This window comes from Ursus americanus, chromosome 7 (genome assembly GCF_024610735.1).
Source record: "Ursus americanus isolate L20-20 chromosome 7, mUrsAme1.1.p, whole genome shotgun sequence".
Classification (NCBI taxonomy): Eukaryota; Metazoa; Chordata; class Mammalia; order Carnivora; family Ursidae; genus Ursus; species Ursus americanus.
In genome coordinates, this window is record NC_142133.1 from 2379371 (window position 1) to 2402330 (window position 22960).

General features: G+C 36.5%; 1 protein-coding gene, 1 non-coding gene and 1 pseudogene across 4 annotated transcripts in view; 1 reads left to right on the forward strand and 2 right to left on the reverse strand.

Moving 5' to 3' along the window:
* The window catches only part of LOC123776081 (E3 SUMO-protein ligase RanBP2), a 79707-nt gene that overhangs the window by 47502 nt on the left and 9245 nt on the right, over window positions 1-22960 (reverse strand). For 2 of the 3 annotated variants that reach the window (XM_045771864.2, XM_045771863.2), the window contains exons 2-4: window positions 2277-2344; window positions 952-1063; window positions 333-485 (exon numbers count right to left, since the gene is read on the reverse strand). In XM_045771864.2, coding sequence (XP_045627820.2) covers window positions 333-485; window positions 952-1063; window positions 2277-2344 — 333 coding nt within the window. Of the gene's footprint in view, window positions 1-332; window positions 486-951; window positions 1064-2276; window positions 2345-14816; window positions 14935-22960 lie in introns of those variants that run through there. The other variant, XM_087863228.1, reaches the window with a different exon arrangement.
* On the forward strand, window positions 8666-15219 carry LOC123776083 (small ribosomal subunit protein uS19 pseudogene; annotated as a pseudogene).
* Window positions 12469-12607, reverse strand: LOC123776094 (small nucleolar RNA SNORA42/SNORA80 family). Its single transcript, XR_006775270.1, has one exon. It is a non-coding gene; the product is annotated as a small nucleolar RNA SNORA42/SNORA80 family (small nucleolar RNA).

The following is a 22960-nucleotide window of genomic DNA, read 5'->3' on the forward strand; positions in this document are numbered from 1 at the left end:
CCCCAATTCGTAAGCACATGCACCCAAGTGCACACCGTCTCTGTCTCAAACAAAATCTTTTAACAAATTTGTTTTGTGATGAGACCTGCTCTCTTCACAACTTTCAAATATACAGTACAGTATGGTTAACGACAGTCACTATACTATACATCATGTCCCTAGAATTTATTTTATACACAGAAGTTTGTACCACCTTCACCATTTCCCACCAACCGCCACACATACTGGTTTAAGGTTTGCTACTGAAAAGTCATTTAAATTCCAATTAGAAACGGTTTTGTCTTAAATTTTCCCCAACTGTCTTTCTTTACTATGTTTTGTTCTGTTTTTACCTTTAGTTTATAAATTGCAGGACTTCCTGGGAAAAGTTTAGCTGCTCTTTCAACCCAATATTTTGCTCTTCCATCAGTAACATCATTTTTACAAAGCAATTCTGCAATCTTCAACACAAGATCTTTTTGTGTTGGGTTTAATTCCACTGAACGCTGATGCCAGAAAAGAAAAAATAAATTAGGATTCCTAAAGCTCTCACATATAAAAGTTAAAAATTTACCATCTAAATGACAACATGGTATTTCAAAGTTGTTTAAATCAAACTTAAAGTGTCTTAGAATTTTTTTGCAAATGAATTAAATAAAAATTACGTTTTTATTAGGTAAGTGCCCCCCAAAAAGAAAGAAAACCACACTTATAAGAACAGCATTTCAAAACATGTTAGAATTTATAGGTGTTAATCTTCTTTTACAAGTGCTAACTTAATGATTAATTACAGTGTACTTTGGGCCAAATGATTTGAGATCTATTCTAATCTGTGTTGCTTAATAGTACTATGATACCAATACTTATTTTCATGACATCCATAAAATATATTTGAATTATTTATTATATAAATTACTCTGGGCATGATGTGTGTGGCTGTTCAAAGGCTACATTTTAATCTTAACAGTTTACCTTGTAACTTTCAACAGCTTTGTCTATATTTTCCTCCACTTCATGAAGAAGACCAAGAAATCTGTGAGCTTTGGGGTCTCTTTCTTGCACATTAATATATGCAGATATGTATCTGTTTAAAAATAATAATACAAAAATCTTTAAATTATCACATTCAGAACTGCATTTAATTCCAACCTGAAGAGTACATCTTAAACCAAAGCAACCACCAAACTAATCCACATTGTTATACTAGAATATGGGGAAAACTAGAAAGCATCCATAAAAAGAATACTTTAACACATACATACAAAACTAACAATATACTTATTTTACCATTAAATACTACACTCACCAAATGTTTCTTCTAATGCTACCCATTCGTAAGAAATGAACACACAACTGCTTTTTCCTCCTGATTATATTTTGATAAAGCACTAAAGAGTTTTACATAGAAATTAGAAAAAGATTATAGTAAATATTTGCTTTTTTTTATTGTATTATTCACATTTTAAACAAAAAAATAGTATCTAATAATAGTACTGTTCCCAGCTAAAACACAGCAGAGGAAAAATTACTAAAAAACTAACAAATGCAGGTAATTTCCATTTCTTAAATCAAGTTAACAGCTAAAAAATAAGCATCTTCTAGGCTCAATAAATATTATTTATATATTTATATCAAAGACCAAAACTGGAGGAAAAAGGGTCATATTAAAAAGGAATACAGTTGACAGCACCATTGCTGCCAGTTAAATAAAGGTGTTACCATTTTCCTTACTTGTTAGCATTTCCATCTTCCCATAAATGCCTTTAACCTGCCTGACTGCCTGTCTCCCTCCTAATTTTCTGCTTTAAGCCACTCTAAATGAGGAAATCCGATCTCCAACTTTCTTGGCCTTAGAGGTGAAACAAAGCCTCAGAGTGTTACCTACTGAGTCAATTAAAGATCTTTTACACAAGCTATTCTCCTACCCAGAAATCAAAGTTTAATTTTGTATCCACTGGTATTTTTCCAACTGATTAAAGTACCAGATATCTAACCAGGAAGAAATTAAAAATAAGCATGGTTCTCTTTTATTCCTTAGAAGCGTTTTAAACCAAATGATTTCTTGCCCTAGGTATAAACAAGCAGCAGGCATGTAGAAAATACTCATTCTAGGCTCAGTCTCCATGGAATTGAGGCTAGTCCTTTATAAAAGTCTGAAGTGATAGAATACCTTATTTCCAGGACATACTTAGGAAGAACTGCTAAAAAAAAACATATTTTCATCCATTTCAAGTAAGAATATGAGGGGGGAAAAACGGCTTTAGAAAACTAAAGCATGTTTACAGTTTGGTACTTACTTTTTAGCAAGATCATATTCTTTAACTTCATAGTACAGCTTTGCAAAATAGAATCCTTTCATTGACTTCTAAAAAAAAATTAAGAGTTCTTTTAAATTTTCATATTTTCAATTCTGTTAAGTTTTCACAGAACTAAAAATCTGCCCTTTAGTATTAACGTACTTGATTTTGTTCACCTACAAGGTAGGGAAAAAAACTGCCTGCAGAAATACATGTATGTTGTAAAAGTCATGATTCCATGTTTTATATTTCTCATCATAAAACTAAAAATAGGGGCACCTGGGTGGCACAGCGGTTAAGCCTCTGCCTTTGGCTCAGGGTGTGATCCCGGCGTTGTGGGATCGAGCCCCACATCAGGCTCCTCCGCTATGAGCCTGCTTCTTCCTCTCCCACTCCCCCCACTTGTGTTCCCTCTTTCGCTGGCTGTCTCTATCTCTGTCGAATAAATAAAATCTTAAAAAAAAAACAACTAAAAATAAATTTAAGAACAGCAAGACAAGACGTCAGAAATTAAGAATTTATATCAGCAAGAAAGCTGAAAGAACACGTGGTGCCACTATCTCACTCTGCAGATAACTAAAGAGACAGAAACCTGCTTTCTTAGGGGAGGTGAGGTATGCTAAAAAAAAACTTCTCTTCTCTTGCCATATTCAAATCTTTCTGGGGAAAAATAAGCAAGTACTTCCAACCCATGAAGGCACAGGGGACTCCCCGGTCCAGGTGCTGTTGTTCTCTCTACAGATCAGTATTTTACACTTAAGGAATTAAAAAGCCAGAAATAAAAGTTGAATTATTCCAGTAATAAACCAAGTCCACACCCTGGCTCTTTTACTGCCCTAAGTTCCAAAGTTTAAGATCCTGGGACATACCAGACAATGTTATACACACACGGTAAGAGTACACAGCCATCAAACATATAATTTTTGAAAACTATACAAGGACACAGAAGAAAACCAGTACATTAAGTGAAAAAGAAGTCTACAAAGCAGTGTGTTTTCATTTATTTTCTTTCTAAAAAAAATGCAGGGGTGCCTGGGTGGCACAGGCATTAAGCATCTGCCTTCGGCTCAGGGCATGATCCCGGTGTTCTGGGATCAAGCCCCACAGAGGAGCCTGCTTCTTCCTCTCCCACTCCCCCTGCTTGTGTTTCCTCTCTCGCTGGCTGTCTCTCTCTGTCAAATAAATAAATAAAACTTTTTAAAAATTTAAAAAATAAATAAATAAATTTTAAAAATGCAGATTTAGGTTTTGTTCATTGTGCCTACTATTTTTCATCAGGCACTGTTCCAGGCACTGGGAAACCAGTAGTACACAAAAAAAATGTGTCTTCAAGAAGCCTGCATTTTGAGAGGTGACAAGCAAACTGTTACCTATATAGGAGCAGAAAAGAGTGCTATTTTATAGCATTTCATCAATTATTTACAGTACAGCACATTTTAACAAAACTAAAGTCAGTATACATCACACAAATCACAGGAATCCTAACACTGTTGCCTGTTTAGTTGGCAGTGTTTCTTCTTTCTTAGCTGGTAATGTTGGTGGGGCACAAACAATGGCATCATATGTTCTATAAAATAAGAGAGTTATCAGGAAAGGTCTTACTAAGTATTTGATCAGATATCTAATAAAGTGAAGAAATTATTATCTGGTGTAGAATAGACAGCAGATGGACTACAATAATTTAATCCCCATTGTTTACTAAGTTTCAATTTTTTCTTTTTAACCAAACCTACAGGCAATACTCTTAATCACACTCATCTTCTTAAAATACTCTTCTCATGACTTCAAAGATACCATGCTCTCTAGTTTAACTTCCACCTTAGTGGCCACTCCTTCTCAGGCTCTTCCTCACACTGACTTCCCCAGGAATCTCTTTCAGGAGATCTCCTCTGTGACAAATACTGAACCTCACCTATGACTACTGATAGTATATTGACTCTCAAATATGTATCTTTGGCTCTCATTTTTCCTAAGCTCTAAACTTATATGCAAAATATCATCACCAAAATCTGTCAGTTCTACCTTCCACACTACCTCAATCCACCCATTTTTCTACATCTCTGTTGCTACTACCAAAGTCCAAGCCTGCTATGATCTCCCTCTAGGACTTCTGAAAAGGCTGATTCCTTCCTGTTTCCCTCTATATATTTTTCCTCCCATCTAATTCATTCACCAAAGGGGTATCATTTCAAAAGTAAGACAAACCATGTTATACCTTTGCTTAAAATTTAAAATCCTTCCATGGATTCCATTATGCTTTGAAAATACCCAAATTTCTCACCAAAGACTAGCATGACATGGCACCTACTTAGCTCTCCAACTTTACTTCATCTGGTTCTTGCATACTATAGTTTAGCCAGTGACTAAAACCAGAATGCATCTCTCCAACTGGGCAGCCCTGAGTAATCTGTTTTAAACAAAGGCCAACAGCTGGTATTGATACAATATGATTTCTATCCAGCGCTTTCAATGTCAGAGTTAGAAACTCAATGAATTTATGTAAATGAAAGAGAAACTATGGTTCCCTTAAACAAAAGCCTCATCATCTAGAAGCACACATGAATGAACGACCAAGATTCTCACTATCCTAGTGAAACCACAACTAAGGGGCAATGAGTTTGAGAGAATCACCTGACCAAAACAAAACAACCCCTACTGAGCAAGACTCTAGTCTGGAACAGTGAACAGTTAAGTAGAATAAGTGGAAGGCTTCCCATGCCCCTCACCTCCCCTCTACACCTTGGGGAGGCAGGGTTGGGTCCAGTATATCTGTTAAAAACAAAACACAGGTATTCTAAGTCAAGTGAGTAAAGAGAAAAAACTCCAACGAAACAAAAGGGGGAAAAAATCTGCATTTTCAGTAGGAATACAGATCCAGAAAAGTGGGGTCTCCCAATCCTTCTGATCTTTTTGAAGCAGAATTCACCTATCACTGGATTTGTTCACTCACTAATAGAGCTAGGTTTACTTAGATCTTCACCCCCCATGAGCTGGGTTTAGACCTTCATGAAACAAGCTGGTTTTACTCTGATAATGAGTTGTCTCCATAATAATCCTGCTCAGTACAAGAGAAACCACAGTTCAACATCAATAGCCTACATGAGTTTGCCTAATGAGCGATTAAGTCAAAGCTAACATCACCGATGTTCTGACTAAACACTTACAGAATCCCATCTAGACAGGACAATGCAGCAGCACAGTGGTGTTCAGATAGTTCTGAATAGCATTCTCCCACTATCTTCCTTGAGTGAAGTATGCCTTCTTCATTATTTCTCACAAAATCCTGTTTATTTCCTTCACGGAATTTATACAGGTCATAAGTATTTTTGTTTGTATAGGTGTCTATCCCTCAAAACTGTAAGGTTTCACTAGGGTAAGGCCCCTGGGACTTGTCCACCACCATGGAACCAGGAACACTAACTGGTAGATGTTATATTTCACTATTATTTGAAATATACATAAACTTGTGTACCATTATTTCCTAATAAATTGCTAGAAACTAAATAACTAGTTCAAAGAATATAAATATCTAAACCGTTTGCTACATTGCCAATTCTCCATAAAGTTTATAGCAATTTACTTCCCCACTCAGTATTTGAATGCCTAAGTCAGGTATATATTCTTCAAAATTAATTTTTCCCATTTCTTCAATCATTGCTGATTTAATAAGCAGAAGAGGTACCACTAAGTCAACCTGGCATTTCTCTGATTGATAAGACCAGTTTTTAATATTCACAATGAAATATTTATAGTATAAATTCTCTACTAATATACTATAGCCATTCCCAATTTTGAAACGGCAGAGAAAAGATTCTCTTGCTAATTTTTAAAGGTTCTTAACCATACTGACATTTGAGGGTTTTTTTTTTTTTAAGAGTTTATCCATTTATGGGGGTGGGAGAGGGGAGAGCAGGAGCACGCACGGAGGAGGAGCACAGGGAGAGAATCTAAAGCAGACTCCCCTCTCAGCACAGAGCCCGATGCAGGGCTCGATTCCATGGATCCCATGATCCATGAGATTGTAACCTGAGGTGAAACCAAGAGTCAGACGCCCAACCAACGGCACCACCCAGGCGCCCCCGAGGGCTTTCTACAGTTTTCCCAAATTGTCATTTATCTGTGTTTGATGTGTTTGTGAAATAAATCTTCAATTTTTATGCAGTAAAAACTATCTTTACTGTTCTTTTTTTTTTTTTTCAGATTATATGGTAAAAAAAAGGTCTTTCTCATTTGAGATGAATACTCATCTATATTTTGGTTTCTCTAAAATTACTTTTAAGTCTGAAACTTACCTTGGTAAATAATATAGGCGAGAGCCCTATTTTTAAAAATAAATCATTAAACCAAAAAAAATCATTAAACAAATGTCGATCGTTCAAGCAACATCTACTGAATAGTCCATATTTTCTCCACTGCTTTGGAATGTCATTTTGCAATGCCACATGAATCTATGTTATGGCATCTTAACTTGAAACCCCTTTCTCTTACTACACTTCTTACCCCTCACCAAAAAAGGTGTTAAATAAGCAGATATGTTTTAAGTCATAAAAGTATATATGAAGACTAAAAATTTAAATTAGAATTATAGAAAAGCATAAAATTGACAAGACACACACACACTACACACACACACATAAATCTTCTGTTTGTATATCACACTATTTCCTCTCTTAAGGAACCAACACTGCTAAATAATTTTCACAAGGCCTGACTGACAAAGTGAGGGAAGAAAAAGAAATAGGGCCATGATGGGACATGGATGTGGATAGTTATTTACGACAAACAAGAGCATGAATGTGTTCACAGGCTAAGGAAAAAAAAAAACAGTTGAGAATCTGAAAGAAAAAGGGGAAACAAGGGCTCAGGAAACTGAAAGGGATAAGAACAAGAAAAGGTATCAGGGAGGTACCTTGAAAAGGAAATATACAGACAACAGAAGAATGAATAGGGCTTGGTGGTTCACTGCCAACAGTCTCAGTTTACCAATGAAGAAGTGAGATACTTTGTTGAGTAAATACGTGAAGAATTTGAGGTGGACAGTGAAGTTCTACAACAGTGACTGAAAGCAGTAAATGATCAAGGACAGGTGCATGGCCCACAAAGAAATGCTCACATATATGGTCACGTAATCTCCAACAAGGGTGCTAACACACTTGATGGAGAAAAGACAGCTTTCAACAAATGGTGCTGGGAAAACTGGACATCCACAGGCAATAGAGTAAAGCTGGACCCTCACTTTATACCATCTGCAAAAATTAACCGCAAATGAATTAAAGACCTAAAACTAAGATCCAAAACTATAAAACTCCTAGAAGAAAACACAGGGGGAAAGCTGTATGACATCTGATTGAACAATGGATTTCTTGGGATTGACACCAAATACATGGGAAACAAAAGTAAGAAAAGACAAAAAGGAGTACATCAAACTTAAAAATTTTTGTCTATCAAAGGACACAATCAATAGGGTAAAAAGTCAACCTACAGAACAGGACAAAATACGTGCAAACCATACAGCTGATAAAGGATTAATATCTAGGATATATTAAAAAAAAAAACACACCCTCCTATAACTCAATAACAAAAAATCAAACCCAACTAGAAAACAGGCAAAAGACTTTATAATAGACATTACTCCAAAAATGACATATGAATGTCCTAAAAGCACATAAAAAGATGCTCAACATCACCAGTCAGGGAAATGGAAATCAAAATCACCATGGGCTACCACTTGTTATCCATTAGAATGGCTACTATCCAAAAAGGAAAAAAAATGAAAATAACAAGTGTTGGTTGGTGATATGGAAAAGTTGGAACCCCTGTGTATTGTTAGTGGAAATGTAAAATGGTGCAACTATTATGGAAACAATATGGTGGTTCCTCACAAAATTAAAATTTAAACTACTGTATGATCCAGCAATCCAACTTCTGGGTATATAACCAAAAGAAGTGAAAGCAAGGTCTCGAAAAGATATCTGCATACTCACATTCATAACAGCACTATGCACAACAACCAAGGGTTATAAGCAACCCTTGTCCCTCAAAGGATGAATGAATAAATAAAACGTAGTATATACAATACAAACAACAGAATGTTATTCAGCCTTAAAAAAGAAGGAAAGTCTATCACAAACTACAACATAGATGAACTTTAGCGACATTATACTAAGCAAAGTAAACCAGTCAGAAAAACAAAAACTTTATGAACTCACTTATACAAATTATCTAAAGTAGTAAATTCATATAAACAAAGTCAAATGGTGGTGGCTAGGGGAAGGGAAAAAGGGTAAGTTGTTCAATGTGTGCAAGTTTCAGTTTGGCAAGATGGGAAAAATTCTACAGCTCTGTTACACAATAATGTGCACTAACACTAATGAACTGCACACTTAAAAATGGGTAAGATAGCAAACTGTGTAATTTTTTTGCCACAATTAACGGGTGGTGGGGAAAGGGACAGGCAAATAGACTGCAGAATACTGAAGACCCAGGTGAAGTTGGAAATCTGAGATTTTAAAGAGGCACCAATCTAGAAATGCAATTTAGAAATGCAGTATTTTAGTTTTTATAACACAAAAGCTAATAGGAAAAGACTTAACTAGATAAAATAATAACTATTTAAATAGTCAGATCACAATAAAAAAAAAAAGAAAAACACTAAAACTGACTCTGGACATGTAGCTTCCAGTCTGGCACATAAGTAGATTAGAAGTAGCCACTCTGTCCTAACAACAAGTAAATATTTGAACTAAAAAAAAAAAAAAACTCTTTTTAGATCCATAAGAGAAGTTAGGTCACTAACTGCCCCTCAAAACTGGAGACAAATACAGAGAATCAAACCTCACCATAGCAGAAACCTCCACAGGAGCCAGTGCCAAGGTAGGAAAACTTAAACTGCAATTGACAATTGTTGGAAACTCAGTATGGACAAGTCTGAGATAAAAACCCCATCACATCACTCAAATTCTACCAAATACATCATGCCCAGCTATAAGGAAAAAAAAAAAATGACAAGGCTACTAAAAGGCAAAAAACAGTTTAAAGAGAGAGAGAGAGCAAGAGGCACCTGGGTGGCTCAGTCAGTTAAGCATTCAACTCTTTGGTTTTGGCTCAGGTCATGATCTCAGGGTCATGGGATTGAGCCCTGCATCCCACTCCACACTCAGTGGGGAGTCTCCTTCTCTCCCTCTTTCTCCCTCTATCTCTTCCGCTGCTCGCACGTGCGCTCTCTCTAAAATAAATTTTTAAAAATAAATAAAAATTTAAAAACAGAGCAAGCATCAGAAAGAGACTCAGATATGCAAGATATGCTGGAATTATCAGACTGAGAATTAAAATAACTATAATTAATACACTAAGGACTCCAATGGATGAAGTAGAACAGATAAGCAATGTAAGCAGAGAGAGAAAAATTGTAAGCACAAAAAGAAATGTTAGAGATCAAAAACATTACCATAGAAATGAAGAAAGCCTTTGATGGGCTTACTAATAACCTGAACATGGCTGAGGTAAGAATCTCCAAGCTATCTTAAAAAATCTACATAAAATTCTCATCACAAAAAAAAGTTCTGTGACTATACACTGAAAAGCAAAAAGAAAAAAGATAAAGACAAACAAAACAAAATATCCAAGAATTGTGGAACAACTACAAAAGGAATAACATCCATGAAATAAGACTACAAGAAAGAGAAAAGATGAAGGAACAGGAGAAATATCTGAAACAATAATTACTATGAAATTCCCCCAACTTAATGTTATACAAAAACCCACAAATCCAGGAAGCTCAGATTCGGCATGCTCGGAGAACATCAAGCAGAATAAATGCCAATAATAACAATAATAACAATAATAATAAAATAATATACCTACACATATCACAACTACCGAAAGTAAGAGACAAATGACATAAAAGCTAGAGAAAAAGACCTCACCTACGACAGGAGCAACGGTAAGAATCACACTGAACTTCTCAAAAACCATGCAAGCAAGAAAAGAATGGAGTAAATATTTAAAGCTGAGAGAAAAAACAACCAATCTAGAGTTCAGTACTCCATGAAATTATTCTTCCTAAGAAATGGGAGAAATATTTTCTCACACAAATAAAATTGAAGGAATTTGTTACCAGTACAACAGTCTTACAAAAGATGTTGATAACAGTTATTTAGAGGGGAAAAAAATTATACAGATGAGAAATTCACATCTACATAAAAAAAGAGAATAGCAGAAGTGACGATAAAAATTTCTATTTTTCTTTTTAACTGATCTAACATATACCAGTTGTTCAAAACAATACCAACATGTATTTCTCTTATGTATGAGAAATATATATAAAATTTGTATGTGTTTACATATATGCTCATGTATTCTATGTAGAAGTAATATATATGATGGCAACAACACAAAGAAAGTGAAAATTTAAGATTATTTTGTTATTATGAGGTACTCACATTACCCATGAAGTACTGTAGTGTTATTTGAAAGCAGACTTGGATTAGTTGTAAATGTATACTACAAACTCTAAGGCAACCACTAAAGAAGGAAAAAGTTTAACTGACATGCTAAAAAAGGAGCAAAACAGGAGTCACAGAAAATGCTAGGTGAAAACCACAAAAGGCAGAAAAAGAAAGGAAGACAAAAGATAGGAACAAAGAACAAGGACAACAAATAGAAAATAGCAATAAATACGATAGCTCTTAACCCAACCATATCAATATTAACTAGAACATCAATGCCTAAGTCTACCAATAGAAAGGTAATTTTTAATCCATGCTGATAATGTCTAAGATTCAACCGTATGTTGTCCACAAGAAATCCAAATTAAATATAAAAACCCATATAGATTAAAGATAAATAGCTGAAAAAAAGAAAACACTAACTCAAAAAGACATATGCACCCCCATGTTCACTGCAGCATTACTTAAAATTGCCAAGACATGAAAACCTAAGTGTCCACTGATGGATGAATACTGTGGTACATGTATACAATGATATTCTAACCATAAAAAAATGAAATCGTGCCGTTTGCAGTAACATGAATGGATTTCAAGGGCACTATGCTAAGTGAAATAAGTCAGACAGAAAATGACTTTCATTTATATATGTGGAATTTCAAAAAACAAAAACAAACCAAAGACTCAAAATCACAGACACAGAGAACAGATTGGTGGTTGCCAGAGTTAGGAGGGTGGGCAAAATGGGTGAAGGGAGTCAAAACGTACAGTTTTTCCAGTTACAAAATAAATAAGCCAAAGGGGATATAATATGCAGCGTGGTAAATATAGTTAACACTGTACTGCATATTTGAAAGTTACTAACAGAGTAAACCTTTAAAATTCTCATCACAAAAAAAAGTTCTGTGACTATACACACACACACACACACACACACACACACACACACACATATACACTGACAGATGCTAACTACACTTATTGTGGTGACCATTTCATTATATGAATATTCAATCATTACGTTGTATGCCTGAAACCAATAAATACATAAAAAAGTAAACGTAAATGGTCTGAAAAAGATGCACCAATCTAAAATTAATCAGAAGAAAGCAAGAGTGGTTATACTGATTCCAAAGAGAAGACTTCAGAGCAAAGAAAGTTATCCAGGATCAAGAGGAACATTACATTTTGATAAGGAGGTCAATTCTCCTAAAAGACAAAGAAGTTCTTAGCATGTCCTTAAACACAGCAAAATATGTAAGGCAAAAACTGACAGAACTGCAAGGAGAAATAGATGAATCCACTTTTACTTGTAGTTGAGAGACTTTCACCTTCTTCTATCAGAAATAGATCCAGCAGGGAGAATCAGTAAGGACAACAGTTGAACTAAACAATATCACCTATCAAGTGGACATAATTGACATCTATAGACTACTTCATCCAACAACAGAATACACATTCTTCTCAAGCTCACATCATTCACCAAAATAAACCACATCATGGGCCATGAAACACACCTGAACAAATTTAAAAGAACAGAAATCCTACAATGTATGTTCTCAAACCACAAGAGTAACAGAAAGCTGAATAATCCCAAAATACTATGAAATTAAGTAACGAACTACTAAATAATACATGGGTCAAAGAAGATATCTCAAGAGAAATTTTTTAATATTTTGAACTAAAAAAAAAACAATAAAATTTGTGGGATACAGCAAAAACATTGCTCAGAGACATTTTTTTTAAAACAAGTTACAGCCCCCTTCAGTGCTCACACAGCACACCAGTGAGGAAGGTGGGCAATGGTTCAGGGTTGCATACTCCTCTAGCACAGGTACGCTATGAGAGGCCCACAGAGAAGGGCCTGACATCAATCCATTATCACGCACTAGAGAGAAATTTATAGCAATGAACGCATATATTAGAAAAGATCTAAAATCAATTATCTAAGCCTCCACCTTAGGAAACTATAAAAAAAGCAAATTAAATCCAAATAGGCAAAAAGAAAGTAAAAATTAAAGCAGAATATGAAACACAGTAAGAAATAAACCCAACAAAACCCACGGCTGATTTTTTGAAAATATCAATAAAATCAATAAACATAAAAAGAAGATAAATTACTAATATCAGAAATAAAAGAAGGGGGACGCCTGGGTGGCTCAGTCAATCAAGCATCTGCCTTCAGCTCAGGTCATAATCGCAGGGTCCTGGGATTAAGCCCCCACAATGGGCTCCTTGCTCAGGAGGGAGCCTGCTTCTCCCTCTGCCTGCTGCTCCCCCTGCTTGTGCTCCCTCACACACGCGCTCTCTCTCTGCCAAATAAATAAATAAAATCTTAAAAAAAAAAAAACTCAGACAAGAAATAGATTACCTAAATATGCCTATATCTATTAAAGAAACTGAATAAATTATAATAATCTTCCAAAACAAAAAGCACCAGGTTCACTGGGAAAGAAATCTACCAAACATTTAATAAAAAAGAAATTATACTAATTCTCTACAGTCTTTCAGAAGATGAAACAAAGAAAATAACTCTTAATTCATCCTGAGACCAGCATTACCTTAATACCAAAACCAGACAAAAACATTACAGAGTAACTACAGACCAGCATCACTCACAAACATAGCTACAAAGGTCCTCAACAGAATATCAGCAAGCCAAATCCAACAATGTATAAAAAGAAACATATGCCAGGACTAAGTGGGATTTACCCCAGGTATGCAAGGCTGGCTCAACTTTTAAAAATCAATTAATGTAACCCATCACATCAACAAGTTAAAGGAAAAAAAAAATCTCATGACAACATCAATAGATGTAGAAAAACATTTGACAAAACTCCACACCCATTCATGATAAAAACAAACAAACAACGCTCAGTACACCAGGAATAGAGGCAAATTCAACTTAATAAAGAATATCTACAAAAACAAACATCATACTTAATGGTAAGGAACTCAAAGTTTTCTCACTGAAATCAGGAACAAGGTAAGAATATTCCCTCTCACCACTCCTTCAAATCATCATACTGGAAGTCCTAGCTAATACAGTAACAAAAGAAAAAAGAGAAGAGAAGAGAAGAGAAGAGAAGAGAAGAGAAGAGAAGAGAAGAGAAGAGAAGAAACGATACACAGGTTAGCAAAGAAGAAATAAAACTATACTTGCAGACGACATGACTGCCCACCTAGAAAATCCAAAACAACTGATGAAAAAATCCTGGAAATAATAAGCAAGTTTGAAAGATACAAGCGTTAATACAAAAAAGTCAATCACTTTCCTTTATACCAGCAATGAACAAGAGGAATTTGAAATATAAAACACAATACCATTTACATCAACACCCCCAAAAATGAAATGCAGGTGATCCTTGAACAACCTTCTGCACAGTTGAAAATCCGTAACTTTTGACTCCCCCAAAAACTTTACTGAAAGCCTGCTACTGATTAAAAGCCTTACCAATAACATAAGGAGACAATTAACACATATTCTGTATGTGATATTATACGTTGCATTCTTAAACAATAAAACTACAGAAAAAGAATTAAGAAAATCATAAGGAAAAAAATTGTAAGGAAGAGAAAATACACTTATGGTACTATACTGTATTTATCAAAAAAAAATTCACATAGAAGTGGACATGTGCAGTTTAAACCATGTTCATGGAACAACTGTAGTTATAAATCTAACAAAATATGTTTAAGATCTGTAAGAGGATAACTACAAAACTCTGATAAACAAAATCAAAGAATTAAATAACTGCAAACATTCCATGTTCGTAGACAGGAAGATTTATCTTAACAAGATGTCAGTTTTTCCCAACTTCATCTACAGATTCAGTGCAATCCCAATCAAAATCCCAGGAAGTTATATTGTGGATATCAACAAAGTGATTCTGAAGTTTATATACAGAGGGAAAAAATCCAAAGTTGCACAATATTGAAGAAGAAAAAAATTGGAAGGACTGACACTACCTGACTTCAATATTTACTATAAAGCTAAACTAATCAAGACAATGTGGCATTAGGTAGTCCCTTCCAAAGAGCTGATAACGTGGCAGAAGTGGAGCAGAAGAAGCTCACCTTCCGCAAGTTCACCTACCGTGGCATGGACCTCGACCAGCTGCTGGATGTGTCCTAGGAGCAGTTGATGCAGCTGTACAGTGCCTGGCAGCAGCAGAGGCTCAACCGGGGTTTGTGGAGGAAACAACACTCACTGCTGAAGCGCCTGTGCAAGGCCAAGAAGGAGGCTCCCCTGATGGAAAAGCCCAAGGTGGTTAAGATGCACCTGTGGGACACGATTATCCTGCCTGAGATGGTGGGCAGCATGGTGGGTGTCTACAATGGCAAGACCTTCAAACAGGAGGAAACCAAGCCCGAGATGATTGGCCACTATCTGGGTGAGTTCTCCATTACCTACAAGGCTGTGAAGCACAGCAGGGCCTGGTATTGGGGCTACCCACTCCTCTACTTTATCCCTCTTAAGTAGCCTGTTCAGCCAATAAAGGCACAGACTTCTCAAAACAACAACAACAACAACAACAACAACAAACAATGTACATTAGCAAAAATATAAACAACAAAATGGGACAGAATAAACAGCTCAGAAACAGACCCATACAGTTAACTGATTTCTGACAAAGAAGCAAAGGCAATATAATGGAGGCAAAATAGTATTTTAACAAAGGGTGTTGGAACAATCGACATCCACATCCAAAACCATAATGATGATAACGACAACAACAACAACACAGACCTCATACCCTTTACAAAATTTAACTCAAAATGGATCACAAACCTAAATGGAAATATAAAACTATAAAATTTCTAGAAGATAATGGGAGGAAATCTAAATGACCTCAGGTTTGGTGATGACTTTTTAATACACAACACCAAAGGCACAGTCCATGAAAGAACTGATATGCTGTATTTCATTAAAACTAAAAATTTCTGTTCTGAAAAAGTTTGTTCTGCAAAAGACACTGTTAAAGAGAATGAAGACAAGCCACAGAATGGAAAAAATAATTGCCAAGAGAAACATTTAAGAAAGGTCTATTACCAAAATACACTAATAATAGTAAGAAAAAGAAAGCAACAGGATTTAAAAATGAATCAATGATCTGGACACGTCACCAAAAAATATATATACAGACAGCAAATGAGTATATAAAAAGATCCACATCAATTTGTTTAACTGCAAATTAAAATAAGATACCAATACATATGTATCAGAATAGCCAATATCCAAAACATGACCCCAAATGTTGGCAAGGCTGTGGTGCTACAAGAACGCTCATTCATTGCTAGCAGAAATGCAAAATGGTACAAACACTGTGGAAGACGGTTTGGCAGTTTCTTACAAAACTAAACATACATACACACACACACACACACAAAAACCAAAAACCTAAACATACACTTATATGATCTAGCAATAGTGCTCCTTGGTATTTAGTCAGTGGAGTTGAGAACTTAAGTCACCCAAAATCCTGCACAAAATGTTTTATAGTCAAATCTTCGAAGCAACCAAAATGTTCTTCAGTAGGTGAATGGATAAATAAACTGTGGTACATGCATACAACAGAATACTTTTCAGCACTTTAAAACAAATGAGCTATCAAGCCAGAACAGACATGGAGGAGACTTAGGTGCACATTACTGAATGGAAAAACCCAATCTGAAAAGGCTACATACCGTATGATTCCAACTATATGATAGTCTGGAAAAGGCAAAACTATGAGAACACTAAAAAGATTAGTGGTTGCCAGGGAGTAGGGGAAGGATGAAGAGGCAGAGCACAGAGGATTTTTAGTGCAATAAAACTACTCTGTGTAACACAATAATGATAGATACATATCATACATTTGTCAAAACCCACATATCATACAACACCATGAGTGAACCCTAAGATAAACTACAGACTTTGAGTGACAATGATGTATCAAAATAGGTTCAACTGTAACAAGTATACCACTCTGTGGGTAATACTGATAATGGTTGAGGCCAAGCACTGTGTGCAGGCAGGGTAGTATGTGGGGAATATCTGTACCTTCTGCACTATATTGCTGTGAACCTGTAACTACTCTAAAAAATTGTTTTAAGGGGCGCCTGGGTGGCTCAGTTGGTTAACCATCTGCCTTCCACACAGGTCATGATCCTGGAGTCCCCAGATCGAGCCCCATGTCAGGCTCTGCAGGGAGCCTGCTTCTTCCTCTGCCCCTCCCCACTCATGCTCTCTCTCAAATAAATAAAATCTTAAAAATAAAAAAGTTTTAAAAAATTTAATTCTCAAAAAAGTACCCTCATCAAAATGAATCCAACAGCATATTGAAAGCATTATACACCCAATATATGACTAACCGGGATTTATTCCAGCAACTTAAGACGGTTAAATTAAAAAGGGGGAGGGGGTATGCCCGGGTGGCTCAGTAATTAAGTGTCAGCCTTCGGCTCAGGGCGTGATCCCAGAGTCCTGGGATGGAGCCCCACATCAGGCTCCCTGCTCCACTGGGAGTCTGCTTCTTCCTCTCCCATTCCCCCTGCTTGTGTTCCCTCTCTCGCTGACTGTCTCTCTGTCAAATAAATAAAATCTTTAAAAAAAAAAAAAAAGAAAAAGAAAAAGAAGAATCAAAAACACATCATTTTAATAGAAAAAAAAAATGATCATTTCAACTGCCACCGAAAAAAAAAATTCACAATACTCAACATGTTTGTAAAAACTCTCAGAAAACAAGAATACAAGAATTCTCTCAATAAACTAAGTATATCTTCCATATGATAAAAGCCACAAATGAAAAGTCCACAGCTAACATCATACTCAATGGTAAAAGACTTAAGGCTTTCCCCCTAAGATCAGAAACAGCTTTTACCACTTCTATTCGACATTGTATTGGAAGTTCTTATCAGAGCAATTAGAGAAGAGAGATAAGCTTCCAAATTTCAAATAAAAAGAAGATGTAAAACTCTCTCTCTTCACAGATGACATGATCCTGTACACAGAAAATTCCAAAGAATCCCTAAGAAAGCCACTAGAGCTAAGAAACTAATTCAGTAACACTGCTGGGTACAAGATCACCACACAAAAGTCAGTTGTGATTCTATGCACCAACAATGAACAATCCAAAAAAGGAATTAAGAAAAGAAATTCCATTTACAATAGCATCTAAAAGAGTAAAATACTTGGTGATAAATTTAACCAAGGAGGTGAAAGACTGTACACTGAAAATTACGAAACACTGCAGAAACAAATTAAAGACTTAAACAAATGAAAAGATGTGTTGATGGATAGAATGACCTAACATCGTCAAGATGGCTCTACTACCCAAAGTAGATTCAACACAAACCCAATAAAAATTCCAACAGCCTTTTCTGCAGAAATGGAAAAGCCAACTCTCAAATTCATATGGAACTGCATGGATCCCCAAACAGATTAACACTTCTGAAAATGACAAAGTTGGAGGACTCAACACTTTCCAATTTCAAAACCTACTACAAAGCTAAAGCAATCAAAACAGTGATACTAAGGGCGCCTGGGTGGCTCAGCCGTTAAGCATCTGCCTTCAGCTCAGGTCATGATCCTAGAGTTCTGGGATCGAGCCCCTCGGGCGGGAAACCTGCTTCTCCCTCTCACACTCCCCTTGCTTGTGTTCCCTCTCTCACTGTCTCTCTCTGTCAAATAAATAAATAAAATCTTAAAAAAAAATTTTTTTTTTAAAAACAGTGATACTAACATTAAGGACAGACATACAGTCTAAAGGAACAGAACTGAGAGTTCAGAAATAAACCCATACATCTATGGCCAATGGATTTCTGGCAAATTCAATGGGAAAAGAACATTCCATGGGAAAAGTTTCTTCAATAGATGGTGATGGCACAATTGATTTTCCACATGCAAAAGAATGAAACTGGACCCCTTCACCCCCCCATATGCAAAAACTAACTCAAAATGTGTCAACCACTTAAATATGAAAGCCACAAAAATTTTAGAAGAAAACCTTGGGATAAGTCTTCATGACTTTGGATTTAATAATGTATTCTTAAACATGACACCAAAAGCATAAGAAACTAACAAAAATTGATAAAATAAAATTCTTCAAAATTAAAAACTTCTGCACATCAAAATTTTAAAGAAAGTAAAAAGGCAACATACAGAATGAGACAAAATATTTGGAAATTATATTCAATATATAATTTCTCCAACTCAACAAGAAAACAAAAATTCTATAAATAGCCTAAGGCAGAAAGAAAGTAGATTAACAGTAACCAGAGGCTAGGCGAAAGGGAAACCTGAGGAGTTACTACTTACTGGTTACAAAGTTTCTTTACAAAGTTTCTATCTGAGGTGAGGAAAAGTTTCTGAAAATAACAGTTGTGGTAGGTGATTATTACTATAATACAACTGAATTGTACACTTAAAAGTGGTTCATGAAGGGGGCGCCTGGGTGGCACAGCGGTTGAGCGTCTGCCTTCGGCTCAGGGCGTGATCCTGGCGTTATGGGATCGAGCCCCACATCGGGCTCCTCCGCTATGAGCCTGCTTCTTCCTCTCCCACTCCCCCTGCTTGTGTTCCCTCTCTCGCTGGCTGTCTCTATCTCTGTCGAATAAATAAATAAAATCTTTAAAAAAAAAAAAAGTGGTTCATGAAGGCCGGGAAGATGGCAGAGTAGGAGGACCTCAAGCTCACCTCATCCCACAGGAACATGTACATCACTGTAAATATTCCAGAAAATGATCCAGAGACTGGAAGAACAAACTCCAAAACGAAAGGTTGAGAAGAGGCCACAGGAAAGAAGGTAGGAAAGGTGGAGGAGACTTGGTCTGGGAGCAAAAGGGACTGTGGCCATCCACCGTTAGGAGGGAGCCAGTAGCATAGTGAAGGCCAATGGGGAGCCCACACGGGGAAGATGAATACCCATAACACTTGGCTATGAAAGCAAGAAGGGCCAAGGAATTTAAAAATCAGGGAGATCTGGCTCTGAGAGCCTGGAAGGCATAGACAAAGCACAACTAACAGCCTACAGAGATACAGCACAGAAGCAGCAACTTGAAAAATGTCTGCAGTATACGGGAGGAAGAGTTATTTACTCATCTCAGAGTGTGTCCCAGAGAGGCAAGGATAATAAGGAGTGCCCTTCAGGAACAAAGGAGCTGGCAGGAGCCACTTCCCTCCAATGACCCCAGCATAAACACATGATCACCTCCAGGAAACAGAGTGGTATTACATTTGCTACTTGACTTGCTTATACCAACCTACCCTCCCCATGCCACCCCACGCTTCTGTGGACATATCTTTCCCAGTCACACTTCTCCCAGTCTCAGCCTTGTGGGTACCTGCCTCAGAAGATCAGTGCAAACCCTGCCCACACAACATCTCTGACCCACACATTGTGATCAGTTCAGCAGCAGTGGCAGCAGATCTCATTTCACTAGGAGACCAGCATGTACCTTGCTAAAACACGCCCACCCCAGCAGGGAACAAACACTGCCCACAACAGGCAAAAAGAACCTCTGCAGATAACTGGACTAAAGAAAAAAGTGGCCAGAACACAATAGCAGAGCACATCCAACACACAGAGGAGATACTCCATGAAGCACCAGGTCCTGGGAAACAGGGGACACTGCACTGCAAGGCATTACACCCTCCTCTTCATAAGGCATTAACTTCAAGAGCGGGAGACATAGCTAACTTTCCGAACACAAAGAAACAGACACAAAGAGTCAGACAAAATCAGGAGACAGAGGAATATGACCCACATGAAAGAACAGAACAAAAACTACAGCAAAAGACCTAAGCAAAACAGATATATGTAATATGCCTGATAGAAAATTTAAAGTAATATTCATATAGATACTCCCTGGGCTTGAGAAAAGAGTGGAAGACATCAGTGAGACCCTAACAAAGGGATTAAAACACACACACACACACACACAGAGACAGATGAAAAATATAATAAATGAAATTAAAGATACACTTGATGAACTAAATAGCAGGCTAGAAGAAGCAATCAAGCTGAGCAAGTGAAAGAGGAAAAAATCATGCAAATTGAGAATAAACTGAGGAACCTCAGTTACTCCACCAAACATAGTAACATCCACATTACAGGGATCCCAGAAGAAAAAGGGAGAAAAAAGAAAGCAGAAAATTTGTTTGAAGAAATAACAGCTGAAAACTCTTCCCTAATCTGGGGAAGGAAACAGATACCAGATCCAGGAAGCACTGGGATTCCCCCCCACACACACAAAAAATCAACCAAAAAATATCTACACCAAGACACACTAATTAAAATGGCAGAGTACTAACAAAGAAAAAAAATTTAAAGCATAAAGAGAAAAGAAGAGAGTTACATATAAGGGAAACTCCATAAAGCTATCAATGGATTTTTTTCAGTAGAAACTCTGCAGGCCAGAAGACAGTGGCATGATACATTCAAAATGCTGAAAGGGAAAAATCTGCAGCCAAGAATACTTTATCCAGCAAGGCTATCATTCAGAATAGAAGAAATAAAGAATTTTTCAGAGAAATGGAAACTAAAGGAGTTCATGACCACTAAACCAGCCCTACAAGAAATTAATTAAAGGGGACTCTTTGAGTGGAAAGGGAAAACTATAAGTAAAAGTATGAAAAGGAGGAACCACAAAAGTAACTCTTATACTCAAAAATAAGTGTATCTGTAAAAATCAGTCAAGGGACTCACAAAATAAAGGATGTTAACGAATAACACTGTATACCTAAAACATGGGCGGGGAGAAGAATGGGTTCAAACATAAACAGACATTAACTCATACAGAGTGCTAAATGCAGAAGATGTTACATACAAACCTAACGGTAACCACAAATCAAAAACCAGTAATAAATATGCAAAGAATAAAAAAGAAACCCAAGTATATCACTAAAGCCAGCAAATTATGAAAAAGAGCAAGGATCAGAGCAAAACTACAAGAATAACAAAACAAGTAACAAAATGGCACTAAATACATATCTATCAATAATTACTTTGAATGTAAATGGACTAAATGCTCCGATCAAAAGACATAGGGAGACAGACCAGATTAAAAAAAAAAAAAAAAGACCCATCTATATACTGCCTAAAAGAGACTCATTTCAGACCTAAAGACACTGCAGATTCAAAGTGAGGGGAAAGAGAAACATTCATCACGCAAATGGCTGTCAAAAGAAAGCTGGAATAGCAATACTTAGATCAGACAACAGACTTTAAAGCAAAGACTGTAACAAGAGACAAGATAGGACATTATATAACTGTAAACGGGGCAATCCAACCAGAAGACAGTATTTATGTACTCAACATAGGAGCACTCAAATACACAAAACAGTTAATAACAAACATGAAGGAACTAATCAATAGTAATAAAATAACAGTAGGTACTTTAACACTCCATTTACATCAATGGATAGATCATCCAAACAGAAAATCAACAAGGAAACAGTGGCTTTGAATGACACAGTGGAACACATGGATTCAACAGATACATTCAGAACATTCCATCCTGAAACAGAAGAATACAGTCTTTTCAAGTGCATATGGAAAAGATCAGATCACATATTAGGCCACAAATCTCATCAAATTCAAAAAGATCAAAGTTATACCGTGCATCTTTTCTGACCACAACATGATCTGAAAAGACCACAAATACATGGAGGTTAAATAACATGGTACTACTCAACAATGAATGGGTCAACCAAGAAATCAAAGAAGAAATCAAAGACTACATGTTAACAAACAACAGTCCAAAAATCTTTAGGAGGCAAAAGAGGCTCTAAGAGGGAAGTTTAGGGGTGCCTGGGTGGCTCAGTTGGTTGGGCATCTGCCTTCGGCTCAGGTCATGATCCTAGGGTCCTGGGATCAAGCCCCACGTTGGGCTCCCTGCTTCTCCCTCTTCTCCCCGCTCATGCTCTCTCTTGCTATCTCTGTCTCTCTCAAATAAATAAAATCTTGATTAAAAAAAAAAGAGGGAACTTTATAGCAATACAGGTGTACCTCAAAAATTTAAAAAACCTCAAACCATGTAACCTTGTATCTAAAAGACCTAGAAAAAGAAGAATAAACAAAACCCAAAACCAGCAAAAGAAAATAATAAAGGTTAGAGCAGAAATAAATGTTACAGAAAACTTTAAAAAAAAAAAAACAGATCAATGAAACCAGGAGCTGAGGCTTTGAAATGATCAACAAAAACTGATAAACTTCTAGCCAAACTCATCAAACAAACAAAAATGCCGGGGGGGGGGGG